Here is a 12,048-nt window from a genome sequence, read left to right on the forward strand (position 1 = left end):
TCAGACATCTATTTCTGCCACTTACATGAAGTGGATGATTCTGAAAAAGTCAGCAACCATCATAATGAAAACATACATTATGATACAATGTGTCACACAGCACTGAAAATTAATCCTGCTGCTAAAGAAATGGAAAATGCACAATAAACACATTACCTGAAATTAAAACTGGTTCTGACCAAATCTCCAGAGCCTTTAAAGTTGTAACAATGATTTCCTATTTATATGGACTGCGCGAATTCTCAGGTGATTCCCTGTGGAGATCTGTATGAATACTTTTTCCAGAGCTGAGGAAAGGAAAATAGGTAGCTATAATGGAACTGCAGGAGCAGCCAAGCAGTAGATTGATTCAACAGGAGAAATTCAATGTATCCCAAAGGATTTCCTAGGATTTGCTCTCCTGCTGCTTAGGGCACAATTTGTTGTAATGAGAAACTGAGGATTTTGTTTCAGGTGTGTCAGAGCTTGTAGCGATGACTTGAAGGTATAAAGAAAAAGAAACAACTGAAAATCTCTCTTAAATGATGCTTTTTGGTGAGGAGAGAATAATGACAAGCTCTCCAAGGTGCAAAAAAGGTCAAATATCTCATGTAAATAATTATTACCTTAAGAGATTCTAATTGGATGCACAGTCGAATCCTTCATCTCCAAACAGCTGCATTAAACAGCTTGAAAACTATGGTACACTTCAGCCAGCAAAACAAAGAAAGCTTTATTAAATTATCTGGTAAGACTGCACTTGGTCTCACTGTAATCTCTGCTCTCAGAAATGTCTGCAGAAAAAAAAATGCTCAGTTTTCAGTTGTGAAGAACTGAGTTAACAACTTATAAAAAACCCAGCCCAAAACAACTGAGGTTTGGGGTTTTGTATTTAATAAGGAAACATTTAAACATGCAGACTACTCTGTTCATCTGAAGTGTGCCACTAAGTAGAAGCAGGAAGCATGTACTGCTGCAGTACTACATAAGCCCTGTATAAAAGGTTAAGTGGGACATGCACAATGTGAATTTCACCCTGAAGAAATGTGAAAATCTTTAGGCACTCATGTCCTCCTCTATGAAAATGAATAGTCCTTATGAACACAGAGCTACTCCACAGCTGTGATGTACCATAGCCTATGCAGGTTTTACCCACGATCACGTTTTAGTGAAAGCTCTGAAACACTATGTTCCTCAAGTGAAGCCTTGAGGTTTTTTCAGAAACAGGCTGCCATATGGAATTTCCTCAGGCAAAATGCTGAATACTGATGGCATCTCCATTTGATTAGGGAAAATGTGTAACATCTGAAATGTTCATATTCACAGCAGAGCATATTGTTCAGCTCTTAGCATACCCCTCACGCTTCTCAGCATCACACATTGTATTGAAACATCACGTGGTGCGCCAACAGAGAAAAAATGGATGCTTTAAAAAATACCTCACCAAGAATGAACATTCATGTGTGAATGACATTGTACCTGGACACTCAGCACAGGCTTACACTTAGTTACAAACAATGTAACTACTCAGAACCCAAAGATGTGAGTCTTCTAAAGCTTTTAGAACACAGACCGAAGCAGAAGCCCCTGCCCTTTCTCTACAAGTTGCATTACAGCTTCAAGCTCCAATGAATTTCGAGACTTACCACATGATGTATTATCTCCTAGACTATCCTTCCTTATCAACAAAACACCACCAGTCTCAGAAACTCTTCCAGCACATAGCACAGGAACAAGCACTGATCAGAGGAGAAGAAAAGGAGGTACTTCGTCACCTTGACCTCTTCCCAAAATAAGGACCAGGAGCTTTTTAATTTCCAGTTGAAATTGCATTTCACAAGACCTTTTTATTCTTTCTGTAAAACCTATGCATAGAGTATATGGAGAATATGCATTATTTCAACCAGCTACCTGTCCCTCACTTTTACCCTGTCATAAGATACTGACATCCTCATGTCAATGGAGCCTGAAATGGGAAGTCAGTTTCTGATCAGGGATGGGGCAGCATCTGAAAACGTGAAAAAGCAAGGAGATAATAATCAGTTATTATTATTACAGTTCCTGTTATCCTTTTATTTGCTTTCAGCCTGACTGTGAAAGCAGAATGAGCATTCTGCCTCATTCACTAACCTAGAAAGCAGTGCAAGATATACACAAGAAATAAAAACAGTAAGAAGCATCAAGATGAAGCACAGTTTTCAGTTTTAATGAGACAGCCAGCTCTCCCCCATCTTTGGAACCAGCTAAACAAATTACATCCCTTACCTGTATGGTTCCAAAGTCCTGCTGCCATAATGCAATGCTTCTTCCCAGGATTCAAGGTTAATACAGGCATCCATGGCACAGTCAAGCATTTTCAGCTGATAGATATTTGTATCTGGTAGATGACCCTCGTTGCTGCTCAAGAGAGTCTGGCATCTTGCCAGAACATGCTTCCACTCTGTTATTTGCCTTAGTTAAAGAAATATATTTAATCAAGCAAAACCACAACTTTTAAATGCTGTTAAGCAAGGAGTAAGAGCCTCAAAGCATCAAAATAGAAAAGCTGCCATCATTCCAGACTCTACTACAATTCTTGAAAACATACTTAAATGCTGAAGTGGTAGCTTAGGTAACTGTGCTTTGTTTACATGTAGCAAAACAACTTCTTTAGAAGTCAGTATTTTAGCAATAAATGGTAAGAAAACATGACAAATTGCAAGGATATTTTAATACATAACAGAAATTCAAATAACTTTTATTTCGGTTGGGAAACATTATTTACCTAAGATACTCCTGTTCTTAAAGCCAAGGGCAAGAGTCCATGGAAATGTGTTTTTAAAAGCCCCAGCAGCTAAAGAAAAGAATTTTATATATATATATATATATTTCTTTTATGTTGCCCAAAGTTTTTCATTTGGAATTCTCATTAAATTAGAACCCTTTCTTGAAATTAATTAATTTTATCCTTGAAACAGTCATGAAGAGCACTGCGATTTCCTTTTTTTCTTGTACAGCTGCACGTTTCATGCATGAGAAAGAAAAGCATCACAGTTTTGATGTCTGACTGTAGCTCGGGACTAATGATTTTGGCAGTTAAGGTGATTTTCACCTCTAATGCTACAGGAAGATTTTTTGTGAGTTTGGAATGGAAGAAAAATAACCTTGCACTCACTTTATGTGGATATTCTTTAGCAAAAATCACTTTTTTCATTACATTCTACACTGACTTGACTTCTCCATGGACCAGATTTTTCTCTCTGACCACACCTAATCTGAACCCCCAAACTTGCAGTTTTTAAATGAATATTACAATCTGTGATTGTACCTGTGGGACTCCCAGAATGCAAGCAGTCTAAACACCAAAAAGATACTACTCACATAAGTAAGAAAAAATGAAATAAAGAAAAATTAGACTTACAGCAAGAGAAGTGAAAACACTGATTGTATTACAGCCCTTTCCACACATTCAGCTCAAGGAAGTCAGCTGTTATCTTCACGAATTATTGCAAGAACTATTCATACTAATCCAGCAATGAATTTAAAGTGTACAATGACAAACCCGTGATGAATTAATTAGTCCATCTTGAGCATGGGAATATTTACATACTTAAATTTAAGAATGTGACCACCATGGGCCAGGATTTATAGCATGGTTGTTACAAGGCTAAACTAATTATTTGTGAATTGCTCTCATGCCCTTGGATTGAAAGAGCCAAATAAGGGAAGGAATGTGTTATTATAAAATTGCACCTTAACCTTTATATCTTTGGCAAACATCCATGTATTTTTTACAACTGATTAAGGACAAAAAAACAGAAGAATGAGGGATGTTATTTCCACTTGATACAATTTTAGTAGAAAGTACAAAGCACTGACATTCTTGAAAGATTACCATTTCATCTGATGCACAGTATGTCTGCTTTTACTTCTCATTATCTTGCTTTCTTCACTCACTAGCATCTGATAGCAGATGTGCTATATAACAAAATCTCTTGGCATCAAATTTGCAGGTATGTAAAATTGCAAACTAGAAAACATTCCATCAGCTGCAACAGTACCAAAGAGCTGCCCGTCCTGCATCTGCCCAGGAGTAGAGGAGGACTGCCCCAAGCAGTTCCAACTGTAAATATAGCATTACAACACTGCATCAGCTGCAATCAGTAGGTCACAGTGTGGGAGTCACCAACTTTCTTAACTGTAGAAACCATTGGTTTAATTTGTTAAAAAACAAATTATATTTGCAGGAACTAATAACTATGTGTCTCAGTCTGCCAGGAAGGTTTTCTGCTCATTATTGGCAAGTGGACAGAAGCCAAGTTCCCTCTTCAATACTGCACTCACCACTGCATGTCAGTTTACACTGTTATTGTGGTGCAGTGGAAGGAAAGATGACACATTTCAAATAGCGCATGACTGAGAACAGAAGCTGAACGGACAAGAAGAAAAGATTTTTCCAACAAGTCCTGATACTTTTTATTACCATGCATTTGATTAATTTTTAAGTATCAGTTAAATCAGTAATCTTAATAAAAGACACTTGCAAAATACATTAATGCAATTTCTCCTGCAATTAAATACAGGAACATTTAATAGGACCAGTATTCTGACTCCATAGTTTAAGAACTATTGCAACTTCAGGTTGCCTATCTATAATTTAACAAGCAGGTTGAAATGTGGGCCCTGAAGATCTATTTCAGCACTGCCTGTTTCAATCCAGTGACTGTAGAGGAACTTAAAACTAACTAGAAACTATGTGAGATTAAAACAACGTGAGATGATTGTTTCCCCTCTGCTAAAAAATTGATCTCTCTGGATTAGAAAGATACAAACTCAGTGTAATGGCTTGGGCTTTTTGTTACTGTATAAATTGTGATCACTTGTTTCAAGCCTGAAATATCACTATGCAAACTTGGTTTTTGTGCTGCAAAAAAGGAGTACTGGAAGATTAAATTCTTTCTAGCCTGAGAGAAAGCCCAAGTTTCTGAAAATGGCAATGCATCTTGGCACAACAGGCCAAATTCCCAGTCAGGGAAATCCCACTGAATAGACCAAGATAAGAGAGAGATCAATGAACCTGTAGTATTCTAGTAAAAATCTCCACCTCTCTTCTGCTCATCTTTTCTTGGTTGCTGCTGTTCACTAATTTCTTTAATTGGATTGAATATCTACATGACAGCCATTAGACTCCAGTTCTGTTTATTAGTGCAAGATCATTTCATTCAATTTGCTTAATTATCAATTATTATTATATATTATTATATCTTATTATAATGATGCTATAATATCTGCTGTGAACCTGTCTGTGATTATTTCCTTGTTATTGTCATTGCTGTGCAAAGAATGAGAACCTGTAAATTTCACACTGAGAGTAATGCAACAAAGAATTAACAACATTCCAAATTAAGCTTTCTTTCATTTAGAAGTGAAATTATATGAAATGGTGGGCTGTGACAGCAGAAATCTAAATCAGAGCCAAAATATACTTTCACATCCTTGGTAGTTACTATCCCTGCCATGGAGCAGTTCCATTCCAAGTAATCAGAGACTCTATTATTAATGCAATTAAGAATTTTACACATTTTAAACATCAAATGTATTTTTAAAAAATACAATACAAAGAATGTAGATGTAAGGAAACTAATCTCAAGAGATGAACTGCATACTACAGGGATCTTTTCACAACTGAGTGACAGACTGCAGCCTGTCACTGAAAGGATACCTTCTTTTGATTTGGGGTATCTCACTTCATTTACAGCATCTTTGACTTCTTTCCAGGCATGCTCTTCACCGGCCAATTTCTCAGCATCCTGGTAATAGAAACAAATGCATATAATGAGAAAAACAGTAAAATGAGAATATACAGTAACGATGGAAAACAGGGTAAAAGGATTTTACTGTTAAAAGCTACTCGTAAAGACTGTATTGCTATTTTTTGTAAACACAAAAAAACCCATTTCACCTGGAATTCATACTTACCCTGTTTTTGCATGCAAATGAGATTATATAAAGAAAAATGAATGCAAACTTGGAAACATTAAACACTCAAATCATATATTAAATTTGCAACAAGGATTATGATCAACCAGAAGAAAAGAAATAATAGCATGTTTTTACTATCAAAATGCATTGAGGAGATCAATTTCTTTCAAAGACCGGCTACATAAGACTTCCCTTAAGCACACTGTAAAAATGATTTAGTAAATAATTTTGATTAACCACATGGCAATTATAGAGACAAACAGTGGGAGTTTAGTTTCATCCATCATAATTATAAACATGAGGTTACAGAAGTCTACGACTCAGACAAAAGCTGAACTTTCTTTTAGTAAATCATTACTATTTCTTCCATTGGATTCTACAAACAGCTACATTTTCCTGTAACTTTTTCATAAGGAAAGCAAAAATGATTAATGGCTACAGCAGTGAAGAAGAAGTTTCCCATTTCCACTGTCTAGTGGTGACTAACTTAACCTTAAGCAAACCACTTGGAACAAATGCATTAAAGCATCTACGGATGTAGTTAAGCATCTTGTGGGATTTCCAAAAGCATCTAGTTCTTCAATTTCCATTGCTACAGAACTTAAATACCTTTAAAAATCTTCCTGTAATACACTGTAGTTCATTACCACTCTCTCCTTATAAAAGGCCCTGCTACTTTGCATGAGTTTTTTTAAGTGCAAAGTCTTGCAGGAATATTTTAAATTCAGTTCTAGAAAGATCAGCCTGAGGCAGGGGTAGAGACCTGCAGAGGAACAGAGAAAGTGTGTTAAAATCTAAGCAAGCACTTTGTAACCAACAGATGCTCACCAGGAATCACAGAAGAATCTCCACTGAAAAGCCCATAATCTGTAACTGCTTGGAATTGCATCATTTTCTTATTCCACTGCTCCTCATTTGCCATAAATTCAGAAAAAAATTTACAGTGAGAATCAGCACTCAGTTTCACATTTAATTTGCAGTTTTGCCTTTCCATCTGCTTCATGAAACAGCAGACCTCTATGGATTCCTGGGATGATTAAATCAAGATTAAATCAAAGGCTGTTCTCAGCTGCCCTACCCTTCTGTAGGGCCTTACAGGGAGGGTGGCCTGACCCCACTGCATTTTGAACATAAACTTCCCTGGCAATCAGTTCTCTGATCAAAACAATCACCTGGAAATAATTTTGTGCAGAGCTGAATTTGCCACCAGCAAGCATAAGGTGAATGTTGGGACAAAACAGCTCACACCACAGAAATTTTATCAACAAAGTGAATGAACCTGCCCAGCCCTCTTCCAGCTTTGCAGTAGATGGACACCAAATCTCTTACTGCCAATGTAACCTCTACTGATTTTTATGGGACCACATCTACTTCTGAACACAGTCAGTTAACCTGACACAATCTCTTCAAAATGCCTTTGTGGATCAAGTGCTGCTCATTCACTGATCTAAAAAATAAATCCAGCCTGTGAGATACTAATAATGATGTCTGTTAAAACTTCCATTTAAGGACCTAGCAAACCAGAAAAACTGTTTTATCTTTTCTCACTAGCCCAAGTATCATTCAGAGTGTTTCTCTATCATGTTGTAAGCCTAGCAATTAAAACCTCAGAAGTATAGGAACTGAGAGAGATTTATAAGTGAAAAGAATGAAAACAACTAGGCAGCAAGGCAAAAGACTTAGGGCTCAATTTGCACAGAGCAAAACTGATGGATGAATGACTAAAGTGTTCACTCAGATGGGATTAATCTTTGTCTAGTGCAGCTTTTTGAGTTACTATTGTTTTCTAGCATTTAATTAGCAGCATAAAGCAAGGTAAGGTTGGGGTTTCCAACCTTCACATTAGGGCATAGGGTTAAGTCAACACTGGCTTCATATCCAGGTAAAGAATATAGACTATCTGTTGGACCAATAATCTCCGAGCTCTCTCTGGATTCATGGACTTTATCCCTTTTGTATGAGAGTTTAGGACAGAAGGAGCTGAGCAGGATGCCTGGCCCTGGGAAAGAATTCAGTCATGGGTTTCAATAAGACGCTTTCCTTATTCTCAAGATGAGGCATTTTAGGGACTTGCTGACATAAGAACAAGCAAAGATATGGCAATCTTGACATTTTGCATTTCTACTGTTTTTCACCACATTTCCATACATGAAAGAAGTCCTGTCCTTTCCTAAACACTCTAGTTCAAGGTATGGAGGCTGTTTCCAAACAGGCAGCCAAGCAGGGGCTGCAAAACAACCAAGAGAGGTTGTTAGTGGGAACATTGACTCCAGCCTAATAAGCTTTCTCCAGGTAAGTTGTATCTCTCCCTTGGAAAACACCTTGAAAGTCACGGCCATGCAGTATGATTAAGCCAGCTAAAAACACAAAGCTGCCTTGGGCTGGAATTATGGAAATAATTTACATGATTAAGAGTTATACTGAATGGTTTAATTCAATCTAAGAGCATGGCAATAACAGCTAGAGGAGATACAGCTTTCTGTGGAGTAACAATCTTTCAAAGCATCTCTTTTGAGAACATGTTCCCAGTCAAACCTCCAGGTGTGCAGAGCTGCCAACAATAAAGACAGACTTTTTCCATTTATAGAAAAGTACACCAGCTGAGGAAAAAAAAAAAAAAAAGGGGGTTTTGAAAAAGAAGGAAGAGTTGGAAATTTCTGCCTAATTATCTTCCTTATTTCTAACTCTGACACTTTTCAGAACAGCAAAATATTTTTGTCTTGGTCCAAAAGATAATTAGACCAGATAATCTAGTCACAAAACATTAACAAAAGAGAGAAATAAGAAAACTGGAGGGTATCTGATGAGGATTGTAATCTGTTTGAAGATTGGTCAAATATAAAATGATCTGCAATTCTAGCTTTAAGTGATAGGAAGTTGTATTATAAAACCATCATCTCCTGAAACAAGTACAGAGATCAGACACCACAGAAATAAGCATTTGAAAATAATCACCTCTCTCTAGTATTCTCTAGTTCCATTCTCTAGTATTTCTATCTAAGAATTACTTCTCTACTTATCTTTTCTGCTATTTGAGTGTCCTGATCACATTCCATCTTTAATGGAACTCTCCTTAGAAAGGAGTGTAATCTACAAAGTACAGATAATGTTTCTCTTTCCTTCCATTTCCTTTGCACCGATCCTCTTCCCCCGGTTAGTCACGTGTATCTTATACTTCCTAAAAGTGCTCCCTGCCAATTAACTTCAGGCATCACTGCTGTCACACACTGTGTTAGCAATCATTGTTCTTTGTGACCCCAGCATTAAAAATCCTGATTGCTGAAAGATTCCCACATGGACAGCATGTCCTCTGAGAGAAGATATTTCTCTTACCACAACAAGCACATGCTATCCAGCAAGCACCACTGCCCTGTCCCCAAAAGAGCTCCCACAGCCCCACCACTGCCCATCCATTATGCACTGCACCTCCAAAACTCTCCTGACCATTGGAAAGATTGATTAAGGACTAGTTCTCCTTTCATATTTAGGTCACAGTATAGTTATAAGAGATGGATTTTTGGTCCTCTCTACAAAGTTCATCTTTCTTCTTCTCATAGGTGGAGGTAGAGAAAAGCCCAACATTGTCCTCAGAGAAGAAACCATGAAGCACTCCTCGCCTCCCTTCAGAGAAGGCAGAAGGGGTGGCTGGAAACTCTTTTTTTCCTTCCCAGCATTCGTCCTATTTGAAGTATGTCTGAAGGAACCTCCATTATATGCCTATTTTCAATATTCAGGTATCCAGTCCCACATAGGCAGAAATAAGCAAAGCTTTGTAGGAGGTGTTGGATTTCCAGGCTACCCTAAGACAAGTGAAAAAGAAGGACTAAAGTTTTTCCTGACCAATATCTGCTCTTCGAAATATACAAATGGATTAAAAGAGTGCAATGTAACCACCAGCAAACGTCAGTTTTACAAAGGAAAAAAACCACATAAACCATAATTCAAACAGAAATTATAGGGGTCTAACATGAAATATTATTGAATATGATATTTTTGCAAGACTGAAAAATCACAGTAAATAACAATAGATTTTTGTGTTCAGAAAAAACTATTACTAAATACTACTATTAATAATAATCTTGTGTGACAATAGCAGATAACTCTGTTCTCTCTTTTTTGTGGAAGCTTTAACTATTAAGTTTTCTGAACTGTAATACTAAAAGCTGTGGATACCTTAAATACCTAGACATTTCACAAACATTGTTGTCCATTGCTTATGATTTGCCTAATTTTTTAAAATTTCTAAAAATTTAGGCAACTACAGATGTACATCTGAACAGAACAGAGGAGATCATACACATTTAAATCAGATCATGACACTGTAGAACAGATCTCTGACACATTGTACTCTGAAAGCAAAGATAATGATTTTCTATTTCTAATTCTATTCAAAAGTGCAGGAGCTACTGAATATTTGTTTCCAGTAAATTCCATAATTCATTGTTTTATGCTAGACAGCAAAGAAAAGCATTAAATGAATAAAAACACAACACATCTTCTGAAGTTTCCCTTTCAGAAAGATGAAGAAAAGTGTCACTGAGAAAACGTGATATGCAAGCTGTGATATTTTAGTTATACTAAATTTCTGACATGAGTTCTTCAGAGCAAAAAGGGCATGAGGGCCTGCTAGGCAATCACAGGTGCAGGCAGCTACAGAGACAGCAAAAGAAAGCACACTTGAGTGCTTTCCCAAATAGCTGAGGTTGTCTCCTACGAAGCATTTTCTGGATAAAGTTTAAACTCAGAAACAAAGACTTCTCATCTCTTATTCTGAGGGCTGTGGTTTACAGACGCCTACAGCTCCAGCTGAGGATTCACTCACCTTCAGTCTTGTGAATGTACTTCATTAAAAACTACCAGTATGTGAAAGTATCAGCACACACAGCCCTCTCGTGATTCAAGATTTACCAGTGATTTCTGAAGTTTTAAAAGCTCCCTTGCCCTGCTTCATAAAAATAACGCCAGGTTCACAAATACCAGTTTATCTATCCTTTGCAACCCACCAGAAGCCTTGTGATTTCTGTCACATGGCTCTGAAGAGAGTGGCTGGGACACATGGCAATTCCCAAGCTACTCTATTTGCAGACAAAAAACCAATGTTGTGTTCCCTGTCAGGCTATTGGGATGGGGTGAACTTCAACTTCTGAACAAATTGAATTTGTACCTTTTATTTCTGAATTCTCAGAGTAAAATAAGACACAGTAGAGCTGGATGCCCATATTGAATCTGTGCAGTACATTGCTCAGTATTAGGCAGGCTGCATTCCCTCACACAATCAATACCAGCTCTTCATGGATTACTGATTCTGCTGTCTGGAAGTGCATAAGAACTGCACAGGCTAGTAGCACTCTGACTCTTAGAGGTATTGGAAAATTTAGCAGTTCTTTACACCATTCACGTTTAAGTGCTCTACTTATTCATTGAGATCAAGTAGAGGTTTCCCCAGATCCTGCATACAAGTAGTACAAAAAGACAAACACCTTCACAGAGCAGTATGAGTAACCTTCCCTTAACATTATCCAACTTAGTTACAACATTACTATATTTACCCAGAAATTTAAAAGTGACATGAAAACAGCTGTGGGAAATTCATTAAAATGAGATGCTTTCAATAAAGAGAAAATTAAGATCGGCAAGTTTATTTTAAGAAGTCAGATTAATTTAAGAGAATTAAATGGGACTAAGGTAAGTCTACCTTAGATTTAATTAAGACAATCTATTAGGTAAGAGGAGAAAAGAGACAAACAATTCTTAACCTCTACAGGTGCAAGTCCAGTATGTGTCAGGTCCACAATTCTGCACAGCACAAAATAGTAATTTTTGTCAGTCATACTCCATTTTTCTTCACTGCAATCCTATTTCAACTATTAATTTCTGTGATTTTTTAAGACACACACATTTTTAAGCAGCCTTTTCAAAGATTACTGTGTCTGTACTTTGTACTATACACAGGCAATTCATAAATGTTTTATAGTGAAGAAAATTGACATTCTTTCTACTGACTCCCGTGTTATATATATATTCAAGGGTCACATTACCCTTCTTCGCCAGAGGAAAACACCATGTTTCCCATTTCTTTTTAGACACCCACACTGCGATTCATTTGAT

At 37.1% G+C, this 12,048-nt stretch overlaps 1 protein-coding gene across 6 annotated transcripts in view; it reads right to left on the minus strand.

Moving 5' to 3' along the window:
- SMYD3 (SET and MYND domain containing 3) overlaps positions 1 to 12,048 on the minus strand; it is a 382,460-nt gene that overhangs the window by 43,007 nt on the left and 327,405 nt on the right. For 5 of the 6 annotated variants that reach the window (XM_066178534.1, XM_066178533.1, XM_066178539.1 and 2 more), the window contains 2 exons: positions 5,681 to 5,768; positions 2,245 to 2,419 (listed from right to left, as the gene is read on the minus strand). In XM_066178534.1, the coding sequence (XP_066034631.1) occupies positions 2,245 to 2,419; positions 5,681 to 5,768 (263 nt within the window). Of the gene's footprint in view, positions 1 to 1,843; positions 1,988 to 2,244; positions 2,420 to 5,680; positions 5,769 to 12,048 lie in introns of those variants that run through there. The other variant, XM_066178535.1, reaches the window with a different exon arrangement.

The sequence above is a fragment of the Chamaea fasciata genome, unplaced genomic scaffold (genome assembly GCF_029207755.1).
Source record: "Chamaea fasciata isolate MVZ Bird 193981 ecotype frontalis unplaced genomic scaffold, bChaFas1.0.hap1 SCAF_3, whole genome shotgun sequence".
Lineage (NCBI taxonomy): Eukaryota > Metazoa > Chordata > Aves > Passeriformes > Sylviidae > Chamaea > Chamaea fasciata.